Below are 26,850 nucleotides of genomic sequence, written 5' to 3' on the forward strand. Positions count from 1 at the left end.
ACTGTACTGATTACATGACACTTCCAAGGACTCAGAGAGAGAAAGCACTTTTACAATTATTCATTTACACCACATACTACAGAACCCGACTACCACCATCATCATAAACACAAAACGGCATGTACTGCCCAACACCATCTAGTATTTCATCATCATGCTTGTCCTCAACAAGCATGATGATGATGAACTTAGAAGTTCAGACCGTAGAAGTCATTGTTGAATCTCTTAAGAGGACGGCCTGGTTCTCCCCCCCCCCCCAAACGGTTTGTAATTTAAGGCTTGTTTTGGTAATCTTCCTGTTTTCATTGTATTCTATCCATTTATGTTTAGTATTTTTTGTCTATAAATTGCATGTTCTCAAGGCCCATTTCTCTGTATGCGGGATAAAAAAAAACCCTGAGTTTCTGGGAGATAAACCCTGCTACCTCCGTATGGGATCAGCTAACTCACCTTCAATTGAAAAAAAAAACCATATAGAGAATCCTCTCGTCATGATGAGAATCTAACTTGCTGCTTTTCCAATTGAAGGACGCAACGTACTGTCATTCTTCCAATTGCGCTATGGAGGCGCTTCAGTTTGAATAGCACAAACAGTTCAAATTGCCAGAGTTAAACTAAAAACATTGTGTTTCTTTGAGTCAAATCTCAAGCATACTTAATACTGTACTGGTTTTCATTGTTTGTTATTGGCATCTACAATAACTGCATGCTAAGAGTGGCATTACTGGACTTGGCAAATGCTCCTGAATCACATAAGACTTATCTACTCACATTTTATATATATATATATAATTTTTTTTATTTTATTTTAATTATAAAGTCTGGAGTATTAGCAACTTATAAGTACAACTACATTTTTTTTTTCCAGGATATTTACTAAGGAAGAAATAGATATGATTCGTAGTATTCGACTTTACGACATTCTTGTCAATGCCACTAATATTGGACCTGATGACATACAAAAGAATGTTTTTGTATGGCAGGAAGGTGAGAACATTTTTCTATTAATGTAGATTATCTGGCTGAAGTTATAAGAATTAAACTTTTTTTATTTATTTTTTTAAAATTCTTACTAGGGTTGTACTAAGGGTAATAGGTGGCCAGGCTGGTTTTTCTCTTCAATATTATCTCCAGCTTTATGTTAATGACATCCAGGGGCACGCTGGCCATATGTGTAATGTGGCACCAGGATAGTAAAGGCACCAAACAAGAGTAATTACTTTAAAAAAACAAAACAAAAAAAAAAACGTTTTTTCAAAGTGATTTTTTTTATTTGAGGGGGGGGGATAGGTTCGCCAACTAAAGTTTTGCACACAGGTGCTGGACACTACTGGTGTGCCCCTGATGACATCCAACACTACGTCGGCAAATCAAATGGACTTGACCATACAGCTGGCAACCAACAAACGGCCCAAAATATCTGAAGCATATTTGGATTCCTTCCTTAACTAAAGTAGAATGTAGTAATTTTTTAAAACCAACTTTTGACCATAACACCGTATTTTGTCTTAACTATTAAAATTATTTTATTTAATCTCAAATTGTCTGGGTGCAATGGTGTTGGCTGACAAAGTAGATCTTATAAGTTACAGATGAGTGTGAAGTTAGTAAATAAAAAAAAAAAAAATTCTCAAGCAACTAATAGTTATCAGTATGATCTAGGCTGGTAAAACGTAAAATCACTAATGAGTAGGTCAAAGATTGGTTCTCTCTCTTTTTTAATCAAAGTCAGCAAAGCTTGTGATTTTTCGTAATAAAAGAATCTAAAGGTAATCATTTTTGTACATTAAAATGATCTTATAATTTCTGTATTTTTTTTAAATTGACAATGATAGCAAGTGCTTTTTCTTTGCAATAAAACCTTTATTTCTAGTATCCAAAAAATTATAGTTTTTTTACATACCAAGTGCTGATAAACAAAGAGAACATGAAGCTAGCTGATGCTTAGAGTACTCTTTGTTCCCTTTCTTCTTGACCCAAGTGTTGGGTCGTACAATCTAGCAAGAATTTAACTGATTTTTTTATTTTCTGTTCTCACCATGAGCTGTTCAGGTGAACAGGCTGAGTGATACTACTCTATTTCTGGATCTTTTTCCCCCTCCCTCTCTCTCATGCACATCATATATGCTCAACTACTCATAAGGGAAAAATTAATTCATTTCCAAAGGATTTTAGAGTCCTCTCTCCCAGACTAGGAAAATCTTTACATCATGCTTAGGTGCACATTACAGACAACTGGTATACTTTATTGGTCAATCAAGTAAGCATTATAGGTTAGTAAAAAAAAATCAAAAAAATCCCAGTTTAATAGATATTACATGGCTGCCTCAGATTCCTTAAATCACTAAACTACAGATGGAATGAAATAAGATTTCTGAAAGAGGTGACTAGAGGTACAGAAAGTAATCAGTAGTAAAAACAGTAATGTATACTGCTTAAATATACTTTTTTTTTTTCCTCTACGTTATTTCTAAATTTTGAGCTGAATCTAATACTAATTGACCCCCTGGCCATTAGTTTTTAACAGAGGGAACTTTTGACATTGCACAAGGAGATGAAAATCAGAGAGAAGAAAGATCAGAATAAAAGTGAGGGTGGGGGGGAAGGGTTAGTTACAAGAAGTAGCTTCTAGATGTCCATACATCGCAGTGAACCCAGTAGTGGAGGAACAGAGAATGAGCCACTTTGCTCTAAAGTTTCTAAACTACTGCATGATTTAATGACTGATAACTATGTTACATTTTATATGTGCATTTTTGTTTAATATTAATGTTTAAAATATTGATTTCATGATATTATCTGACTGGTTGCTGTTAGTTGTGAAAATCAGCATTTCTTATTTTAGTTGAGTTGTATCATTTTCAAAAGGTGTTGAACAAAATGTATGATGCTTCATTCTAAGGAGATTAAATTTATCTCCTAGGTGACCCCTGTGAAACAAGCCAACTGGTGAGCTCTGAACTGGAGCCATGCACAATGCTCAATGGATGGGATTACTTCCATGGCAACGAGGTAGCATACATCTACTCCTGCATGGCTTTAGCTTTCATTCCCATCAGTAAGTAAAATAAACTGTTCTGTGTATTTTCTGACAGTATCTCCGTAATTTCAAAATGTACAGAGATATTCATGTTTCATTTATTTTCATAAACGTATCCTACTCTAAACAATGAGTGTTACCAATATTTTTTCTTTTCAAGTATGTGCTGGGATGGGCTATGGTGTTATCAAACTGGAAAACCGTCGCAGGAGGAAGATTAAGCTTCGTCAGATGAATGTCGGAAAACATTGTGAAAAAGTGGGTTAGTATTAATTTTATTATCTAAATAATATGGTTAGTTAACGTAGTTAAATTCAGTTGTTAGTACTGAAATGTACAAACTACTTTTCGATATACTAACATTATTGAGTGACTGTAAAATTCTTTCATATAGGATCTCTGCATATTCAGTATACTTAAGCTTTTAATGCCAAATGTCTTAAGATTTAAGAGAAGCTGTACAGGTCCTGACATTTTGCTGTTGGTGATGGAAGATCGCTTTTGTAAAAAGTCATTCACAGAGCTTATTTAACAAACTCTAATGCCTCATTGATAAAGTGGACAAAGGACTTAAGTGGCTTTAAGCATGCAATTATCCTGCTATAACAATTGAATGCTTTTCATTCCACAAAGAGAGTAGAATTCACTTCTTAGAAATAGGGTGGCAGCCAGTCATCATCTCTGTTGTTGTTGAGACTCAGTGCATTACCAAGGCAAGATAGGTAGCAAATGTTATTCCTAATCCTACATCTAAATGTGAGTTCCACCCAAGAAAGGTTATAAACATTAGTACTGTGTAGAGCTAAGCAGCCTGGAAACAACTTTCCAAGTCACTTCAGGTGGTGGTTTTGCACTAGGTGATGAAATTCGTCTGTTCAAACCCACAGCCTCTTGGTTGGATAAAACACTTATAATCACCACAAATTCTTATCATAATGAGATTCAACAACTTATCTTGCAATAAGTTTTGCATTGTTTCAAGTAAAAAAAAATCAGAATTTTTGGTATATTACTTCTTTGAAAAATTAGTCTTGTGCATTTTAGGAAGAATCTAGTCATCATAATGTCAAACTGATAAATGACCTATTTGACCGAGGACCACCTGTTGTGCAAATTATGAACCATTCTTTTCAGATAAAAATTGTTTTTGATCTGAAGAAAATAATTTGGCAAAGAATTTGTCAAAAGATAATCTTGACTGCAAAAGATAATCTTGACTTGATTGCAATCAAGATATTAAATTCACATTTACAATTAATAAAATTTGCCATTGTATGGCAGCATACAACAAATTTATCTTCAATATGTATAGACTAAATTTATGTATTATACCTAGTTTGGTTTTTGAGTTTTCACATTTTGACTTATTTTAGGAAATAGTGATACATGTAACAAAACAATGGGGATGTTCCTGAAAACAATGTCTGGGCTCCTTCAGATAGTTAGATGATTTTTAAATGTTATTAACTGATTCAGTAGAGAACTTTTTATTTGAAAAATATCGACACCTACAGACTTTCAAAATGATGTACAAATATTTATTGTGATAAATATTTGTACATCATTTGAAAGTCAAATTAAGTGTACAAAATAATGCTAGTGTTTTTTTATGTAATGAAAAATATTAATCCTAAACCAATTAAGGTTTTATTTATTAATATTCTTAGCTCTGTATTCAAAATATTGCTGTCTTGGATTTAAAAAAAAAAAAAAAAAAAAAGCATTAATGATAGTTGATTTAGATTTTAATGAAGCATAATTATTATTATTATTCAAGCCTCCATAGAGTCAAGAGGCTCATTGTGGGAGGTCCTTAGGAAACAGTCTATCATACCACTCTTTGAACTCATTGACCATTCTTGCTCTCACCACTCTATCAGGCAATGCATTCCACAGTTCAACCACCCTCCACACAAAGAAACCACTCCTCACACTCTTGCTCACAGTTTCCTTCCATAACTTCCAGGGATGGCCCCTTGTCATCAATACTTGCAGCTGTTGCACCAAGCAAAAGAACTCTCCAGTGTCCACCCTGTAACTGCCCCTCAACAGTTTAAAAGTCTCAATCGTATCACCTCTCCTTCTATCTATGAAACTATGCAGTCCACATTCCCTCAGCCGATCCTCATAACTAACATTAATTTATCTCCTTCAAATCCTGGGGACCAAATTTGAGAACAATAGTCTAAGTGTGGTCTGATTAGGGTCTTATAAACAGAATGATAACTCTTTTATCTCTGCAGGTCAGCATCCTTCTCAGTATTGCAGCAATCCCCTGGATTACCTTCACCACCTTTTGTAATATGCTCCCTAAATTTCAGTTTTCTATCGATCATAAACCCCCCCCCCCCCCCAGATCTCGTCTCTCCTACTTCCTCCAGTACAGTTCCTCCAATCGAGTATGCAGCCTCCCATCAATTTATCCCGAACTTCATGACTTTACATTTTTCTGCATTAAACTGATAACCCCCCCCCATTCATTCGCTCATCTGTCTAGTTTATTCAAATCCTCCTGTGGGGTGCTGCCACATCTGCACTATTACTGATAACTCTTTCCAGCTTCACATCATCTGCAAACAACTGAATATCCTCCTTGCAATCCATTGACAATGTCATTGATATAAAGGTTGAACAATACAGGTCCCAGGAACCTCCTGCTTCCTTGATATTGTCTCACCATACCCAACTCGCTGATAAGTATCAGAGTTGATACCCATATTTGCTGGCCTGGTTAACCAAGTGGATTGCATATTTTCTCTTGAAATCCATAACCCACTTCTCTGTTGTATCCAGCCATTGGTATGAATGTCTTTAGGCAGCAAATAAATTGCATCACCCAGCTTTGATACCATTACCCTGCTTACTGAAAAATTGAAAAGTCTCTTAAAAAAAACAAAACAAAAAAACTTCATGTTTAGTTCTCTAGAGTAGTTTCTGGATTATGTAATCCTTAGCCGATCCATTATGATACTAAAATGTATTGAAGGACATTAATATTAGTCAATGGGATTCACATTTTTATGTGAATCCACCCTTCTCCTTAAACCAGTACTTTTTTAGTACTGGTGTTAGGGTGAAGCACATTACTTTAATTTGTGATGCCTATCAAAGTATCTGCCTTATTGTTGCCCTGAAAAAACCCCAGTAAGTTAAATTGGAATAAAAAAAGTAATCTGAAATATTAATCTTAACAACTAGAATGAAAGATATTTCATGCTCAAGACATTTGGTCAAAGATTAGCTTTGTTTTTTCTTGTGTGAAATGCAATAAAATGCAACAAGCTTTCATGTATTTTGTACAAGAAAGGTTGCTACTTTTATTTGTAACCTAGATTTTGTTTTAGTGGAATGTGAAAATGTGGGACATATTTATATATAGTAATAGAAACAGCTTATACATTATTTTTTTTGCTCATGATATTCAGATACGACCTTGCCCTCACCTCATGCTGTGAGCCTTTCTGCTAAGCACTACTTCAAAGTACAGTAACATTTGATAACCATAGTATATATGTGCCAACACTAATAAGTTTTCTGTGTTGAGAATTTTTTTTTTCTTACAATGCTAAGAGGAATCACAATATGACAAACAGTCATGTTTGTCATATCAACAGCTTCATTGAAATACTCAATTTGATGCTTACAAGACTCAGTACTTAATATGAGGTACTTCTCCCTATTTTGATAAATGCTTAAATATTTACATTCAGATCTCATGCCAGTTGTTTGAATTCAGTTATAGTGCTTACTTATTTTTCAATATTTGAATTTTATTTATTATTTTGACAGAAGTGAAAGAATGGCTTCACCAGAACCATAAAAGATGTGTCAAAGTGAAGATTGGCCCTGATGAGTCTATTTCTACTGTGAACAGGAAAGGTGAAGTGTTACGGAAAGTTGACTTTGGATCTGTAACAGCTGTGGTAGTTGAAGTTACTGAAGATACGCACAAGAAACCAATGGTACTTGTGAGATCGCCCAGAGATCATGATCTGGTGAGTTTAAATTTTAGTTTAGGAATATGGAAAGATTTAAATTTCTGGAATGAGTATTTTAGATTTTCATTCTGGTAAGTGAGATTTGTAATAAAAAAATCTTGCATTTGTCTCCTATGATCATTTATGAATATAACAGCTTTAACTTTTAACAGTTGTATTAAGCAAAAGAGCACACTATTTTGCAATGTTACATGAATAACCTTTCGTATGCCTGCTTTAATATTCCACTATTTAATGAATAATGTACACGTAGAAAATAAGAGAATAAACAGGTGAAACTATTACATAAAACAAATGGCGTAGTTTAGTAACAGACTATGAATTCACAATATAGCTTCAAGTTTATTGTGAATACTGTCTTGGAAGGTCAGAACTCTTTAGTCTGGAAGTTATTGATTCAGGCCTCCATGGCATCAAAAGACTCATTGTGGGAGGTCCTTCCTAGAAAACAGTCTGTCATACCACTCATTGACCGTTGATGCTCTCCCCGCTCTATCAGGCAATGCATTCCATGGTCCAATCACCCTCCATGCAAAGAAATCGCTCCTCACCCTCTTGCTCACAGCTTCCTTTCATAACTTCCAGGGATGGCCCCTCACTCCTTCCCCCTGTTCCACCAAGCAAAAGACCTTCCCCGGTGTCAACCCTGTAACTACTTCTCAACAGTTTAAGTCTTGATCATATCGCCTTCATATCACTTCTTATATCTACCAAACTCTACAGTCCACAATCCCAGCCGATCCTCATAACCAACACTGTATAGCCCTATCTGCCTCTGTACCCTTTCCACAGTTAATTTACCCCTTCAAATCTTGGGGACCCAAATTTGAGAACAATAGTCAGTGTGGTCTAATCAGGGCTTTATACATTGGAATGACATCTTGCATTGTAAAATTGTTGCACATAATGGGAAGTTCTTTGATAGTGGGAAGTACATAATGGGAAGTGCCTTAATTCTTTAACTGCTGATTCTATATTCTACTGACATTGTCCAATGTGCTGAATTAATTTTTTTTTATACAAACAGTCGACCACCGCCAACCATACATATACAGGCTCAGCACAGCAGGCATGTATTTCCGAGCCCGTAATAATATGTTCTTAGCAGTTAAAGGGTTAATTATATAGAATAAAAAAAACAAATGTTTAGGACTGATCAGCCTTATTTCAAAATAGGTTTGTTTACTAATATTCATAATTTTGAGTTAAAGAAAATTTTGAACTTCAAGAAACAGCTTTTAGAGGTATGAAATCCATGGAAATTTGTATACTTCCTCTTGTCCTTAGATTTCTTTTCATTCATGGAATGCAGCATTAAAACAATGCAGCCCTAAACTCTTCCATAATGCAAGCCCTTTCAGTGTGGCACCATTCAGTAATGTAAAGAGAAGTGTATTAAATAACTTACAAAAATAGAGACCATTATTTTATTTGATAATCCATAGCTTTAAAGCCATTTCGTTTATTAAAACTTGTGTGTTAAAAAACATTAAACAACTAACATATCATTAAACTTTCATTCTTTCTTTTCCTCTCTCTTCCTCTAGGTGTTACAGTTCGATAACATTCAAGCCCAGAAAAAATTTCTTAATAAACTTGAAACATTTCTTCTTGGCCGAAAGAAAACTCTTGAAGTATTGCACACATTCAGAGATATTATGTTAACCAATGCAGAAACTAAAGAAAAGAGACAGAAAAGACTTGAACATTTCTTCAGAGAGGCATATGCCTTGGTAAGCTGTTCCAGGACTTTCTGGAGAATTTAAGCGAGTCGATTAAAAATATTGTAACTTATAACTTGTATTTAATGACTATTGTTCTTGTTCCAGACATTTGGACTCAGACCAGGGGAAAAAAGAAAATTAGAAGATGTGAGCAATGATGTGATAATGGTCATGCGCACTTCACTGTCAAAGAAGGAATTTGCTGAAGCTCTTGGAATGAAGCCAGATTCATTGTTTGTAAAGCAGATGTTTAACTGTGTTGATAAAGATAAGGATGGACGGATTAGTTTTCAGGAGTTTTTGGACACGGTTGTTCTGTTTTCCAGAGGTATGTGCTGATTCTATTTTAAATTGTATTTTTTAGTTCATTTCCCAATTAATGAATCAGACTTAATTACATGCTCTTATTCCACTCCCACAGGTAAGACTGAGGACAAATTACGTATAGTGTTTGATATGTGTGACAATGATGGTAATGGAGTTATAGACAAACTGGAGTTAACCAAGACACTTCGATCTTTGGTTGACATTGCAAAAACAAATTCCTTGACAGAGCAACAAGTGATGGAACTGATCCATGGTATGTTTGCAGCAGTTGGTTTGGAAGACAAAGAGGAGTTGACTTATGATGACTTTAAAGTGATGATGAGAGAATATAAGGGTGACTTCATAGCCATTGGCTTGGACTGTAAAGGTATGTGTAACAATAGGACTTAACATTTTTCATAGTACAAATGAGTCTTGCTATTTTCCTCACTCTGTTTTCCTAGCTAAATAATATTAGCAGTATAGTTTGATTAATGCAGCTATCACAGCTTTGACATTTTTACCGAAATCAAATGTGTGATAGCTCGGTGGTTAAATTCTAAAAGAATAAGCCCCAGGGCCCTTAAAGTAAGGATCATAAATGTGATTCTATTGCTAGATTGTCGCAACATTTTAAAAAAAAATTTATTTATTCTGGTGGAGTTAAAGCCATCAGGCCTTCTCTTCCACACCACCAGAAACATTAAATACAAATAGAAATCCTGTGTTTCTGTGGATTCATTAGACTTCTTTCTCTTCAGTAACTACACAAATTGTCATTACAAACTCATTTTGTATTATCACTGTCATCTGAGCTATTTTTCCGTTTAAAGAAGGTACCAATGTATTTATCCATAGTTGAAATAGTAGGCCTTCATAAACACAAAAATATTACATTTTCTTTGTGCTTCTTACAATCATGAGCTCTGATAAACAAGTGCTAATCTTCTGTTGGTTACTCACTGTTGCCAACCAGAAAAGACAAAATATTGCATGAGTCTGTCAAAATTCCACTACACTATGCTGCAATAATGTTTGCTTGTCAATTTCTGCAAGATAATGCATTACAGGAAGCTTCAAACCTCTCCATCATTTTCATCATGCATTCGTAATCAGGCAATTGTTGATATTGACTTTATATACACATTCAAAACTGTAAACAATTATTGAATAATAACACAATGTAGGCATAATTACCGTAAAGGGAGAAAAGTCACAAAACAAAAAAGTTCCGGGCCTGGTGCATAAAAAAAAGTTCCAGGACAGGGCCCTGGCTGAATTTAACCACTGTGATAGCTGCATTGAACAGTGATCTATGCCTCCCCACCACCATTCCAAGTGCTCTGTGTGAGTATTCAAGAAAAAAAGAATGCACAGAAAAAAAAAGCTTATATGTGAGAAGGTAAGTTGTAGTCCATGGAGCACTAGTTCCTGAATATAAATAGTTCAAACATAATGCAATTTTTTTTATTTGTTCTATTATTTCTTCTTTTACAGGTTAGATCTGATGTTCTGTTATAGCAAATTTGATTTTTGGTGGTGATAGGGCAGTTACTCCTATTCTGTCAGTTGCATATATTCTTTGGCTAGTTTAACTTTTCCAGAAGAAACACCCAGGGTTTTATGGCTACAGAATGAACTTAAGCAAAAATATATATTTTTAAATTTCTTAGTGCCTCATGGCACATAAGGCAGGTATTTGTTTCTTCTAGATATCCAGACAGATATCTAGAAACAGATATCTAGTGTTCCTTAACCCTCTCATCTACAAGGCTGCATATGCCACTCAGGTTTCAGTGGGATCTTCCATATAAATCAAAGTGTGCCAAACCAGATTCTGACATACAGTGGAGAATATAGCATAACATCTTGCCAACTCCTAAGCTCTACAAATTTCAGCTAAGAGAAACGGATCTGGAGGTTTCAGGTACCTTTTGGAACACACATCTGTCCTGCAAACAAAGCGATGATCATGTATGTCCTGAATACTGCCTCTAGCACCTGTAACTATGCACACAGCCAAGAAGACTACTGGAATTTAGTCCACACAGAATATGCAATTTCCTTTTCATCTGTGCTAAGGCTATCATCTACAGCTTCTACATAAAACACACAAGAAATAACCAGAACCCATCCATCACTGAAACTGCACAAACTCTTGTGTACATCCTAAGTCAGAAACTTAAAAAGCAGGCTTTCACTGGAACTTGAGTACTACAAAGAAACAAGAACTGTTGCGAAATTCATAGAGTGGATCCAACTGATACCCTCTTCTGGATTGAAGACGAAATACGCTTAATCTGAAAGATAACTAAGACTGAAACTGAACTGTAATGCTGAATTCATTTATTGTACTCTCTATTGTATACCTGAAAGGAAAATTTTTCTTTCTCTGTAATATATATACTTATAATATGTAAATAGTCCTTGTTACCTATCGTCTAATGTATATTTTAACAAGTTAAATAAATAAATAAATAATAAAATAAAAAAAAAATAGAAATGTGTTTAGATATCTAGAATCTTCTAGATATCTTAACATTTTCTTTTGAAGATGCTTTCAAAAGCAATGTTAAGGCTGTATTAATATACGTTTCATGGATTTCAACCTACAATGGCCTGTTCCAGCCTTAGAAGTCATCATTGAATCTCTTTAGAGGAGATTTGTTGTAGTATGAATCAAAGGCATGGAAACTTAATTAAAAACAGGAAGTCAAACTGAATAGTTTCAAACAAAATGGCTGTAGAATATTAAAAATATTTTGGTTCCACTGCATAACATATGATAGTTTATATAAATTGGCTGAGCAAAAATAAGTATCAGCAATTATTAAACAAATAAAAAAAAAAAAAAAACACTGATTTTTATTACTTAATAATTAGTTTTTAACAACTATACTTACAACTAACATAAACATGTTGGAAGTTTTTTCCCATTTGGTTACACTATAATAAATTTAGTTTAAGCCTTTATCCAAGTGTAAGCAAACAAAGTTTGTGCCTGAAGTATCTTCAGGACTGAGGCAACTCATGGTAAAGGTGGACCAAGCTCTCATCACTACTTGTCTTAGTATCTCCCATAATGCAAAGCCATCTCCTTGCAGACATGTATAATGCTATGCATTAAGGGCCACTACCCAGACCAGTTTCAACCTTTATTGAGGTATCGTCAGTGGGAGCCAGACCCAGAATTGGTGATACTAATGTGGGAGCAATGGAGAAGTCATATTTACCTATGGAAAAAAACTTCCAACATCTTTCTCTAAATCCAGAGTAATTTAATAATAAGGTGAGACATCTTTTGGCAACTCGTTTAGGTAAATGTGACTACTCCATTGGTTCCACCTTGGTATCACCACCTCTGTGTCGGTCTCCCACTGAAGAGACCTCAAAGGTAGAAACCAGTCTGGGTAGTGGTCCTTCCCTTAATGCAAGGAGATGTGCTTTGCATTATGGGAGATAGTAAGACAAGTCGTGATGAGAGCTTGGTCCACCTTTACCATGAGTTGCCTCAGTCCTGAAGATACTTCAGGTGCAAACTTTGTTTGCTTACACTTGGATAAAGGATTAAACTAAATTTATTATAAACATAGCATTTTAATTTATTTCCCTATGTCATTTTGACTTTTTGTAGTATTTTTGGTGTATATTGAGAGGGGAGGCAAACTCGGGAACCGCCCCGGCTGACAAAAGCTCTAGCTACACCACTGAATATATGGCAAGTAGTTGGATAATGATAGAGGAAACCAAAATTATTCTGTAACAGGATAATTATCTTCTGGAATTATATATGATATGTTTTTGCTTATAACTATTTCTGAATAACTAACAGTGAGTGTATGTTAGGTTTATGGTAATATTTAAGGAATATTTGGTTTTAAAAACATAGTTCATTTGCATAATACAGTATCAAGGTAATTACAGAAGCTGCATGACTCGAGGGATTTTTGTTTTGGTAGAAATCATGTTAGTTTGTCAGTAGTTTGAAATTAAGGGCAAATACACAAATGAACAGAACTTTTATAAATGGATTTTAATTTGTCTTAAAGACTATGTAACATTTTAAAAAAATTTATTTAATCTGTCTTACATTTCAACAGATATATATATTTTTTTATTTTATTTTTTCTCTTTTAGGGGCCAAACAGAATTTCCTGGACACATCAACAAATGTTGCAAGGTAAGTGGTGGTTTCATAAAACAATAAAATACCCAGTACAGTACTTTCTGAAAGTAGATTTAATTATATTTTTCCAACCTATGAGCTGTGGGGTTTGAATCTCACTACAGAATGAAAAGACAATTCAGATGATAATCTTCATTCACTTTCACAATGAATCTACCATTCTGCTTACTTTACACAGCTTAAACAGCATTTTGTTTCTGGAGCAAGGTTTCCAGATTATCTAGCATTTAGCCTGCTTCAAGCTTTTGTAGGTTGGATCAAATTTTTATATATAAAAAGTCTCTTATACTGCAACATCAAAATACCAGGATCAGGGAAAGTAGTGCCAACAATCTAAGACTGCATGTGTGGCATATACTATATACTGCATGCTTGGCTTTATATTAATGCCAGGAGTATCTGGAATAAGATAGAGGAATTGGTGGTGCAGATAGCAGCAGCCTGGCCAAAAATTATTGGGATCACTGAGACGTGGTTGACAGAAGAGGATATAATAACAGGAATAGAAGTCGCTGGGTACAGCATTTTTCGGCAGGATAGGAAGGGAAATCATGGTGGTGGAGTACTGCTTATAAGTGGCGATGTATGTCCTCTAAGAATGGAGACTTTGGAAGGCAATGACACTAATGATTTTGAAAGCATATGATGTGAGGTAGAGGTGGGCAAGACATATTTAGTGGGGTATTGCTACAGACCCAGGAGCACAGAGGGTGTGGACCAGGAGATGTTGAGACAGTTGAGTTTGGCAAGTGCAAGAAGAATGATTGTTATGGGAGATTTTAACTGCAATAGTATAAATTGGGGAGAGGAAGATGCATGTAGCAATAAGGGAATGGAATTTCTAAAATTCTAGAAAGCTCTTGCTCCCTCTATTCCATGTCGTAGGCAACATGGAATAGAGGGAGAAAGAGGTTCAACAGTTTTGGATTTGGTTATAGCATCAGAAGAGTTGATAATAACTGAGATGACATCTCTCCCACCAGTTGGAGAGGGTGACCATGTGGTTTTGACTTGGAAAATGAATAGACATGGAGGAGTATCAAAGAGACGGGAATATATGTTGAATTATAAGGCAGGTGATTATAATAGTCTAAGACATCAACTTGGGGAAGTTTCATGGAGGGAGGAATTGGAAGGCCAGGATATCATTAGCGCATGGGAAATCATGAAAGAATATTTATTAGCAGCAATGGTAAGTTGTATACCATTGCTGCTAATAAATATTCTTTCATGAGATTTCCCATGCGCTAATGATATTAGCGCATGGGAAATGCGCTAATATCATTAGCGCATTTCCCATGACTCCAAAAAAGTGTTAAGTGAACAAGAGGACACAATTTCGGGTAAAGTGGATGACAAACAATATTAAACAGAATTGCATGTGAAAAAGAGGCTATGGAGGAGATATAAGGAGATAGGTGAAGAGAAGATGCATGAAGAGTATAAGACACAGGCCAGAAGAGTGACTAGTATGGTAAGGAAGACGAAACTGGAATATGAGAGGAGATTGGCCCTAAGATCCAAAGAAAATCCTAGGGAATTTTTTAGATATGTGGCTAGTAGGAGGAGAAATGACAGTGGAAGAATGATATTGGTGGATAAAAATAGGAATAGAGTGACTGATGCAGAGGACATAGTGGAATTGTTCAATGAACACTTTTTTGGAGTATTTCATCCTGGAGGAGTCGGTGTTAATGCTAGAGGGATAGGGCCGGTTCGAGGTTTAGAGCACAGGAGGAGAGTGTGTTTCAAATACTGAGTGCTCTGGATGTCAGTAAAGCTGTAAGACTGGATGGTATTCAAGAGTTTTGAGAGAATGTGCTAGAGAACTGACAGTGCCTTTGACTTTGCTTTTCAATGAAATTCTGACTTTGGCAAAGGTGCCCATGGAATGGAAGGAAGGTAAGATAATGCCATTGCATAAGGGCAGTAACACACTGTTAGTGTCTAATTATAGGCCAATTTGTGTGTCATCAGTAGTTAGTAAGATCTTGGATAAAGTAGTGAAGGACCGTATACAGCATTGGGCAGATGAGGGTAATGTTATCTGTGAGAGTCGACATGGATTTGTGAAAGGGCACTCTTGTTTTAGCAATATGCTAGCCTTTTATGATAGTTACAAGAGCATTAGATGAGGGAAAGGCATATACTGCCATTTTCTTAGACTTAGCAAAGGCATTTGACAGGGTTCCACATGATAAGCTGATATTTAAGTTGCAGCACATGAGTCTGGATGTCAGATTGGTCAACTAGATTCAGGATTGGCTGTCCGATAGGTATCAGAGTTGTGTATGGTGGAGCAATATCAAAGAGGGCAGAAGGTTACAAGTGGGGTCCCACAGGGCTCAGTACTGGGACCTATATTGTTTAACCTTTATATCAATGACATTGTCAATGGATTGCAAGGGGATATTCAGATGATGCGAAGCTGGAAAGGATTATAAGTAATTGTGCAGAAGCAGCAGCCCTGCAAGAGGATTTGAATAAGCTAGATAGATGGGCAAATGAAATGGGGTGTCGGTTTAATGCAGCAAAATGTAAGGTCTTGAGGTTTGGTAAACATCAATGGGACACTGCATACTCTATGGTAGGAGTTATACTGGAGGAAGTATGGGAGACAAGAGATCTGGGATTGATGATTGATAGAAACCTGAAATTTAGGGGACATATTGCAAAGGTGGTGAAGGTAATACAGAGGATTGCTGCAATAATGAGAAGGACGCTGACCTGCAGAGATAAAACAGTTATCATTCCGTTGTATAAGACTCTGATCAACCACACTTGGACTATTGTTCTCAGATTTGGTCTCCAGGATTTGAAGGGGATAAATTAACTGTGGAAAGGGTACAAAGGCAGATAACAAAGATGGTTTCAGGACTGTATAATGATAGTTATGAGGATTGGCTGAGGGAATGTGGACTGCAGAGTTTGGTGAATAGAAAGAGAATTGAAAATATTTAGACTTTTAAACTGTCGAGAGGTGATTACAGGGTTGACACTGGGGAGTTCTTTTGCTTGGTTGAACAGTGGGAAGGAGTGATGACAAGAGGCCATCCCTGGAAGTTACAAAAGGAAACAGTAAGCAGGAGGGTGAGGAGTGGTTTCTTTGCATGGTCCGTGGTTGAACCATGGAATGGATTGCCTGATGGAGTGGTGAGAGAGAACGGTCAATGAGTTTAAGGAATGATATGATAGACTTTGTTTCTTGGGGGGGGAGGACCTCCCCCTCGATGAGTCCTGATAGACTGTGTTTCTTAGGAAGGACCTCCCACGATGAGTTTTGACTCCATGGAGGCCTGAATAATAATAATAATATAGCTGTCTGTTGTATGATTTACATTTTGTTGAAAAGCACCATTTGTAAATCTAACAGGTGCAGCATTTTAAATTATTTCAGTGGTCTATAACTTTTTTGTAGATTGAGTGCCATTTGAACAAGGCTGTAATGTTGTCAGATTTTTTTTTTTTTTGAGGTTTGTGACTTAAGTTGTTAGATGGAATTGCATGCAGAGGTGTAGTCTTACCTCTTTTTGAATTGATGGACTGTCAGTGAACTTGAATACTGGATATGGTAGACAGCAGGGGTGAATGCTGATCTTGAAATTCATGCTTGCTCTTGTTATCATTCAGGGAGTGAGAGGTGTGATTGAAGTCGGATTAGCAGAATAATGAATTGCTGACTATTTAAAACTATATATTTAGAAATTTATGTACATTTTAATCATAGAAATACAAATCTATCTTTTTCAGTTTAGCTACTTGAATACAAATTCTACCCTAAGGTTCTTTTTTATGAACTGGTCAATAACATCGTCATAAAAAGTTGGTTGTAACTTAATTTTCCCAAGCAACACGCACACTTGTAAAGGCTGGCTAGAGCTAGGTTGACTGCGTATGGCCTGTGTTTAAGCAACAGAGCGAGACGACGTGAAATGGCTATGTGCGTGTATGAAATCAAAGTGCTGCTGCGAGGACTTGGAAGCTCCCACAACCGACCAAGGTAGCTTTGACTAGACGAGCATGCATCGGCCTTCGATACACAACGCAAAGCTCAATTATTGCCGTGCAAGCTTAAGATGTCTTCTGTCTACCAAAATAAAAGCCTAAATGGAATGCTTATAAATGCATGCATTTATTAACAAATAAATATTACTTCTTTCTCAATTAATGAGCTTGCACAGCAAGCACGGAGAATTCGCCGCTGGTAGACAGTCAAGCACTTCTGCATTATTCTACAGTTCTTGATGTTACTTGAAGGATACACTGTACAACATTTTTGGTTAACCACTTGACCAAGGGGGGGGGGGGGGAGTGGTGCTCTTATACTTGCAAGGTTGTGCTTGGATCAGTATTACAGAGAAGTTGCATGCCAATATAAGGACCATGTTTATTACACCTCATTTATTATATTATAATGCACAGTTCTTATCCTACAAATTAGAACTGAAATGCTTATGTAAAGAGGCATCAGATGATGCCGCTATCATTTAATGGATAGTGACAGAACACAGTAGAAAATATTCAAGGAATGCAACTAGGAATATGTGATCGGCACTTGGATGCAAAAAGCCATCAGATACTCGAAATGCAAAAAATGGCTGGAGTAAATAAGAATGTTCAAATATGGAAGTAAAGGACAAACCTTATAGCGGTTGCACTATATAATTCAGAAGGCATGTGGTGAAAGTAGAATTCCAGTTCATTAGAGTAGAGCTCTCATTATACCCATTCATAAAAAAGAAAATAAAACTAAATGTGAAAATTCTAAGGATTTCTATACTGAGTGTTCTAGGTAAAATTTATACAAGCCTATTTGAAGACTAAGAAAAAAACTGAAAGAAAACATGAACAGGAGATGCACACACTATTCAGTCCTGGCAAGAGAGGTTGTCAAGCTTTCACTTTAAGATGGATAGTTGAGAAATCATGGAATATAAAAAGGGTCTGTATTTCAGTTTTGTAAACAAGAAAAAAAACAATATATAAGTTACAAGGGAAATTCCTCAAAATGATATAATGATAAGTAGGGCTGTACTTAAACTTTTTCCTAGGCTGATAGGGCCTGAGGTGCTTTGGAGGCCCCCTTCCTCATTGTTTTTGAGTCCTTACATTGGCCCTGACTTTTTGGGCCCTCCAGCTAAAGCTTCATGGGCCTATGCATAACTATGGCCCTGATAAGGTGTGAATGGAATACCAAGCAGTACCTAGTTCATTGGTAGCCAATCCCAGCTCAGTGATGAATGATTAGTCATTTTGAAGAAACAGAATTGTTGGGAGTTAGACCCTTGCAGAGGTTGCAAACCAATCGCTTTACAACAACTGAAGCTGCTACTGCTGTTGCAGAGCAGGCCATGAATAACAACTTAGGTTCTTGCAGAAAATGCTGTTTCAAGACACATTCATGTGCCTTATGCAACAGTTTGGAAAATTCTACAGAAGATTCTGCATTTCTACCCATTCAAGATATTTGATACAGGAGTTGCACCCACAGAACTTTGAAGGTCGATTGAACATTCACTTTAACATTCTTTGCATGAGTGGAGCGGATGCTGCATGGACACGGGTGATTTTGTGGGGGAGATGAGGTTCACTTTCACCTGAACGGAGCTGTGAATATGCACAATTGCCAGGTATGAGCTACATAAAACCCTTATGCACTCCAACAAATTCCTTTGCACTCATCCAAAGTTACTGTATAGTGTAGTTGACAGTTTTATCACTGGACCATTGTTCTTTGAGGACATTTGCCAGCGGGTCTTGTGGCCTGCTTAGTTATGCTAAGAGATATGATATAAAACAATTTTGTTGTCACAGCTACAGTATCACCTGTGCATGGATTCAGTCATTTTCATGCAGGTTGGAGCCTCTCCACACATTGGTCGATCCATAGAGGAGGTTCTTCAAGAACATTTCATGGAAGCCAGAGTGATCAGCTGTACATTTCCACTGCATGGCTATGTCATTCACTTCATTTGATCCTGTGACTTCTGGCTCAAAGACAGGGTTCATCAGGATCATCCTGATAATTTGCCAGGCTGCATAATACACATGCTGCATTATTATCCACAGCATAATACAGCATGTATGCAACATCAGTCTTGATCAGCTGCATTCTACCATTGAGCTCACTGTGAGAAGGATGCAGTTTGTGGCATACCAGGAAGGGTAGCATATTGAACAGTACGGCCCTGTGAATGGATATGAAGTGAATAAGAATGTGTTATGTTTGTGTTGCTTCCTCCTTCTTACTCTCACACACACACACCAAAAAATTACTACATTCGGTATACCATCCTGTGTCCCTAGTGATGAATTTTGGAACTTTTTTTTCTCCCGAGATATCACTTCTGCATGATGCACAATGTATTCCTGTAAAGTCTCGCAGCATTTGGATCAATGGGTGGCATTCCGCAAGGTCTTAAACAGGGATACTTTAATTTTGATCACCCTGTATACAAATATTTGTGTGTAATCTTTCTCAAGTGGATTGCTTAAAAATGTGCATGTCTTATGATGTATGGTTATAATAAGAATGCACATTTAAGTGTATTTGTAAACACACACACACACACGCACACACACACGCACATATATATATATTCAAAGCATAGCCAAGAAAATTATCTTATACTTGGAAAATTATAAGATAATTTTCACCTTCTCCAATACATTCTCATCCCACTGTAAAGCAGGTGATTAAATCTGTGCACAAGTAGTCCACATGTGGCCTGATTAAAGTCTTATACAAGGGAACCATAACCTCTGCTTCTCATATGTCAATGTCCTCATTATTGTCATAATTCATTGGCATGTTCTGACAATTGTAGCAATGTGACCCCTAAACAAAGTCTGTCCACCATCACTCCAAGATCTCTCATCTCTTCACCTCCCTTAAAATTTCTCCATCAGTTGTATACCCTGCATCCCAACCTTGTCTACCACATTTCAAGACCTTGCACTTTGCAGCATTAAATTGATAGTTCCATTCATTTTCCTGCTCACAGTCTATTCAGATCCTCTTGCAAGGCCACATCTGCTCTACTTCTGATGGTCCTTTCCAACTTTGCATCTCCTATTAAGCCGGTTCCAGTGTTATTAGCATACCAGTTAAACAATAATGGTCCCTAAACAGATCCCTGTGGCACTATACTATTGACCATCCCCTTTTTTTTGGGATACCACTCCTCTATATACAACATGTTGATACCTGTCCGACAGCCAATCAGCTATCCAACTTACTAGTCTGTTAAGTAATCCTGTCTGTTTCAATTTAGCTACTAGCTTTTCATGTGGCAGTCAATCAAAGGCCTTTAAGAAATCCAAATACATCACTGTATATTAGGCTGACCACATGTACCATTTTTGGACAGGACTACCATTTTTTCATATTTCCTGCCCATCCCATCATTTTAATAAAAATGTCAATTTTGTCCCATTTTTAATAAAAACTATAAATATACTTTAATATTGGTCAATCATAAATTATTATTCATAACCTATGATCGTATATCAATATCATGGATAGAGAACAATGCGACTCCATGGTAATTTGTATAACCATGGAGTCGCATTGTTCGATACTAAATATCTATCTACAGTGATTGATTAACAGAAAATAAAAAAATACATGTTGGCAATACTTGCATGTCTCAGATGCACCGTCTGTTCTGCTGTAGCATTAGTTTTTGTTTTGCCTGTATGCCGACCTGTGGCATTTGTTATTCAATGCTGGTGGTTTAAATCTCATATTTTTTAAAGATTTAAGTCTATCCTTGCAATGCCGAAGAGGCAAAACTGCAGTTTTAATGATGATCTCCAGAAAGAATTCAAATTTATTAAAGTAGACAAGCTGCGTATTGATGGAACAAAGAAGTATGCCAACACTGTAATGTCCATTTTTCGATTGCTAATTGAGGCAAAAGCAACATCAACTAACATCTACATAGCCAGAAACATAAGGATGTTGAAAAGACTCTGACTTCAGTTAAAATCATCAGCTCGTTTATGGTGAGACATGATAGTGAAAGCAATAAAATTGCAACAAGTGAAGCTCTTGTTGCTTATCATACTTGGTCCCTACCTGTTTGTCACGGCCAAAGTTTTTGCGCAAATGACTGCTTGTTGACATTGATAAATAAAATTTATGAACCAAAATTTTCTTCAGTACATACCAACTCAGAGCAATAATTAACATTTCATCACCATACATATTGGGCAAAGTAATAGAGGATTTGAATAAAACAAAAAAACATCAGTCAGTTTAGATGCATCAAACAAAAAAAAAGACATCATCAAACTTTTTCCAATTGTTGTGTGACACTTTGCCAAATTGTGGTGTTCAAGATAAAATTATAGACTTTCCTTACCTGTTGAAACATTTGACCTATAGTGTGCTATGTTGAAGGAAGTAAGAGACAAATTGGCCTTACAAAACAAAAGTTGCTTTGTGTGCAGATAACACGAACACTAATTTTGGTGGTTGCAAAAGATTTGGCAAAAATAATCTGTGGCAAAAACTTAACTGAATTGAAGAGGCAGATTATCAGTATCAGTGTGCTGTCGACTGTTTACCAATTGATACTGAATGTTTTGCAGTGAAATATACAAATACTTCAATATATACATAGTCAGAGTTGAAGAACTGAAAAACTTTTGTGACTTTGCAGGAAACAATTATGCTGAATTGTTAGAGCATGGAAATGTAAAGATTTTTTTTTCCTTGGGTCCATCAATTGACAGAATTTTAATTATGTTTTGATGGGCTAAGTTCTTATTTTCTTTCTTAAGAAAAAAATGCCCTGTTATGTCACAAATTGTTTGAAGATTCCTGTTTGAAATTGTGGTTGTTCTTTGCAAGAGATCAAATGTCTGCATTCCAAACATACATTAGCTTAATTGAAAAAGATATTTCGGCTACAGAAGTAGCCATGAGCACTGAAAATCTTGTAAACAATTTAGTTCAGAAAAAGTGAACTGTTTGTAACTACTGATGTCAAAAAAACAACTGAAAATGTTAGTAGATTCAGGAGAAATTAATAAGGCTAAGTTTTTTGAGGTAGTTGAGAATTTCTATGAAACCAGCTTAGAATGTGTCAAGTAGAAGTGCAGTTAAGGAAATACTGAGAAGTTCCAAGTGGGTGCTACTAAGGAAGACACCTGAATGGAAAGAAACACAGGACAGCCTGAATGAGGAACTCGTCACGTGCACAGAAACAGAAGAAACTTGTGTATTTGATCAGTGGACCCTCATAATTGAGGCAGTTGAATATATAGAAGAAAGAAAACATTTCTGTATCTGATAGATGGGTAGGTACAGATTTTTTCTGAAATCAGCAAAAAAATGCCTAGACTTTCAAGACTTTTGTAATATTGAGAATTTATTCTTTATCTTCCAGGAAGTACAGCACCTGTTGAGAGAATATTTTCTCTTGTGAAAATATTCTCAAGTATGTGATCAAAGGAGAAATCTAGATTAAGTGTTGACAATGAGGGCTATGTTAGTTGTAAGACAAAATTGTGTGAGAAGTTTTATGATAAGGTGTTGAAAGACCAAAATTTGCTGCATAAAATCACTTTATCGGAGAAATATTCATGGTACGATCATGGTGAAATACAGTCCCCCTCTGTCTAAATAAATTTTGGTATGGGTTCTGTCACTGAAGAATAATGCTAAGCTCAATATGTTTATGTAATAAAACTTTTTATATAGTCTTTTTCATGAATATAGAATATTACATAACCTCATTCCCATTTTTGTCTCAAGGAAATATGGTCAGCCTACTATATATGCATCTCCTTTATCGAGTGAATTTGTCACCTGTTGTAAAACATAAGCAGACTGCTGAAACATGACTCCCCCTTAACAAACTCATATTGCCCATCATAAAGAATTGTTATCAACCTGCTAATGAATCCAAGTCCTCAACTTCTCTAATACCATAATAACTCCCCTCATATTGGCCTAAAATTTGTAGCCTTAGTTTTATCCCCCACCCCTTTTATAAAGTGGAACAATTTTTTCATTTTCCATTCCTTTGGGACTTGCTCTGTTGCAACATTCATGTTAATGTCACCTTTCGCACAACTATTTAATTCCATAGAGCATTCCCTCAAGATGTGATATAACAACTATTTAATTCCATAGAGCATTCTCTCAAGATGTGATATACTGTCAAATCCCTTTTGCCTTTATATTCAGTTTACTTAAATTCCTCATACTCCCACCTCATTCACTATCAGTCCCTCCTTTGCCATACCTTCTACACTCCAGCTTCTCCTGATGTTGCCATCACTAGGATGAAATACACTGATAAACTGATCATTGAATAATTCATCTATATTCTTTATATTGGATACCAATCTGCCTGTTTCATCAACTAGCATCATCCTTCTATAGTCCTTTTTCCTTATACTTGACACATCAAAAGTGCTCCCCTAGGATTTTTCTTAGCTTAATTGGCTAACTTCTCATATTGAACTTTTGCTGCTTCTACCAACCAAGTTACCTTCCTAACCTGCTCTTTGTGCTCTCAATGCAACTGATTATTATCAACATTCATCTTGTGTGGCTTACACAGTGCCTTCTTACAGATTTCATGTGTAGAGAATGGGTGTGCAAGAGGAGCAGGGATATGGGGAGGCTCAGGGTGGACAAGGGTATACAGCATGAGAAAGGTGGATGCTCCAAGAGGAGGTGAGCATGTGTAGAAAGGAATGGGATGACCAGGGATCAAGAGGAAACGGTTGGAATTGAAAAGGGTTTTAAAATGAAGAAGCAGAAAGGGAAATGGCCCCAGTCGAGCATGGAGAGATCACATTGAGTGAGTGGTATCAGTGGAACTAGCTGTAGATCCAGAAATGAGCTGTTGTATTTGTATACAAATGCTAGAAGTATAAGAAACAAGGCAGATGAAATGGTTGCACTAATTGCTGTTCACCCAAAGATTGTCAGAATAAGTGAGACATGGTTGGATGAGGATGACATCCTGACAGGAATAGAGATGGAAGGGTATGATGTGTTTTGTGAGGACAGAAGGGATAAAAAGGGAGGGGGGAGTGCTATTGATGATAAAGTATTAAGTAGAGATGCAAGAGGGAAATATGCTAGTGGTTTTGAGGCAGTATGGTGTGAGATAGAGGTGAATGGAATCAAAAACTTGGTGGGATGTTTTATAGATCAGGTAATGTGGATGGTGATGATAATGACATGTACAATCAAATTAGCCAAGTAAATAAGAAAAGGGTGATCATTATGGGTGATTTTAATTATGGCAATATAGACTGGAATGAAGAGATTGCAACTAGAAGTAAAGAAAATGAGTTTTTGAGGGATAACTACCTCAGACAGTATGTAACAGAGGGTCTTGGATTTGGTCATCTCATCAGAAGATGTAATTATAAATGAGGTGTCAAATCATCCATCAATTGGTGAGCGTGACCATGAGGTGATTACCTGGGTGGTTGCCAGCAGTGTGAGGACCTCTGTGAGAAAAGGGTATATGTGGAACTACAAGAGGGGTGATTATGAAGAGCTAAGGAGACAGCTTGCGGGGGTAACGTGGAATAAGGAGTTAGCTGGAAAAGAGATCAATGCAGCTTGGGGATTTTCAAAAACTGTTTAGTAGATGCAATGTCTAAATGTATTTCAAGGGTGAGAAGTTTAAATAAGGTGGGTGTGAGATGGATGAATAAAGAGATTAAGCATGCAATACAGAGAAAAAGGGCATTGTGGAGGCAGCATAAGAGAAGTGGAAATGACCAATTCCATGAGGTCTACAAAGACAATGCAAGGAAGGTGACTTGGTTGGTGAGGGTAGCTAAAGAGAGGTATGAACAGCAGGTTTGCTAATGAAGCCAAAAAGAATCCTAAGGAGTTCTTTCGATATGTAGCCAGCAAAAGAAAGAATACTTATGGAAGGATGATATTGATTGGAGAAAATGGTATAAAGACAGCTGATTCAGAATGTGTGGTGGAGATACTTAATGAGCAGTTTATAAAGATCTTTCAATCTTGCGAATGTGACTTCATGGAGGGATTGAGAGCAGTTGATGATGGAGAGGAGAGACTGACTGTAGGTGAGCAAGAGGTGTATGGGGAGTTGAGTAAACTAGATGTTAATAAGGCTGTGGGACTTGATAATATATCACCACATATTCTGAAAGAACGTGCCAGGGAGTTGACATTTGTCTTGACATATTTTTTTTTAATGAGTCTTGCACTCGGTCAAGTTCCTAAGGAGGGCAAGTTTGTGCCACTTCATAAAGGAGGTGATCGAACTCAAGCATCAAACTATAGGCCTATCTGTGTGTCAGGCATTGTTTAAGTTGTTGGAGAAGCTTGTGAGAACTATGATCCAGAGTTGGGTTGATAACAATGGTATTATCTTTGATGGACAGCATGGATTTGCTAAAGGGAGGTCATGTTTTAGTAATCTACTTACTTATTACAATAAAGTGACTGCTTCCTTGGACAGAGGAAAAGGATACAAAGTAATAGCCTTGGATTTCACAAAGGCTTTTGATAGAGTACCTCATGATAGGTTGACAGTCAACCTAGAGCAGATTGGGTTGGATATTAAATTGGTGCATTGGATTGGAGGCTGGCTATCTGATAGGTATCAACAAGTTGTGTATGTGGGGGGAGCGATATCTAGGAAAAGGAAAGTCACTAGTGGAGTGACTCAGGGGTCTGTTTTAGGTCCATTACTGTTTAACTTGTATATTAATGATATAGGTGAAGATTTGGATGGAGATATTCAGTTGTTTGCAGATGATGCAAAGTTGGGATGAACTATGAAGTGTAGTGAAGATGTTGTGGCCTTACAGGAAGACTTGAATAGATTGAGTGATTGGGCACAGAAATGGGGATGTGAATTCAATATTGCAAAATGTAAGGTTTTAAAATTTGGAAAACAAAGATTTGATGAATGTATACTTGGTGAGAATATATTGTTGGAGGTGAGGAAATAAGAGATCTGGGGGGTGATAGTGGATAAGAATCTAAAATTTAGGGGACACATCACCAAAATTGTGAAGACAACACAAAGGCTTCTGGGAATGATGCAGATGACACTGACATGTAGAAGTAGGGAGATTCTTGTTCCGTTGTATAAGGCTTTGATTAGACCACACATGGACTATTGTGCCCAGATTTGGTCACTGGGTTTTCAGAAGGATGAAGAGATGTTGGAAAGGGTTCAAAGGAGACCGACTAAGGTAGTTTCTGACCTCTGGAATGTCGAGTATGAGGAAAGATTGAGAAGATGTAATTTGCAGAGTCTGGTGGACAGGAGGAATAGGGGGAGATATGATAGAGACCTACAAGTTAGTAAGGGGGGCTGTTATAGGATCAATGCTGCAGGAGTTTTACAGAGAACAGTTAAAACTGGTGGTTTGTTGGTTGGAGAAGTAAACACACACTGAATCCACAGGCTTGTTAGTTGGAGAGCAAATACACTAACTACTCAGTCAACTAGGCTAGTTGCTATTTCTGAGTATTTTCAATGTGGTTGTCTGCAATTTATTCACTAATCACAGTAACTTAGACATGTACCCAACACTAAAACTGCACTGTAAAAATAGTTGCTGAAAGTTGAC

General features: G+C 36.6%; 1 protein-coding gene across 1 annotated transcript in view; it reads left to right on the forward strand.

Annotated features, from left to right (window-relative positions):
• LOC150105514 (dual oxidase-like) overlaps positions 1–26,850 on the forward strand; it is a 198,691-nt gene that overhangs the window by 108,399 nt on the left and 63,442 nt on the right. The window contains exons 13-20 of the mRNA XM_090394863.1: positions 869–987; positions 2,924–3,058; positions 3,201–3,302; positions 6,830–7,035; positions 8,586–8,771; positions 8,868–9,090; positions 9,184–9,456; positions 13,206–13,248. Coding sequence (XP_090250989.1) covers positions 869–987; positions 2,924–3,058; positions 3,201–3,302; positions 6,830–7,035; positions 8,586–8,771; positions 8,868–9,090; positions 9,184–9,456; positions 13,206–13,248 — 1,287 coding nt within the window. The remainder of the gene's footprint in view (positions 1–868; positions 988–2,923; positions 3,059–3,200; positions 3,303–6,829; positions 7,036–8,585; positions 8,772–8,867; positions 9,091–9,183; positions 9,457–13,205; positions 13,249–26,850) is intronic.

The sequence above is a fragment of the Typopeltis vanoorti genome, chromosome 6 (genome assembly GCF_054136105.1).
Source record: "Typopeltis vanoorti isolate ZY-2024b chromosome 6, IOZ_Tvanoo_1.0, whole genome shotgun sequence".
NCBI classification, from domain to species: Eukaryota; Metazoa; Arthropoda; class Arachnida; order Uropygi; family Thelyphonidae; genus Typopeltis; species Typopeltis vanoorti.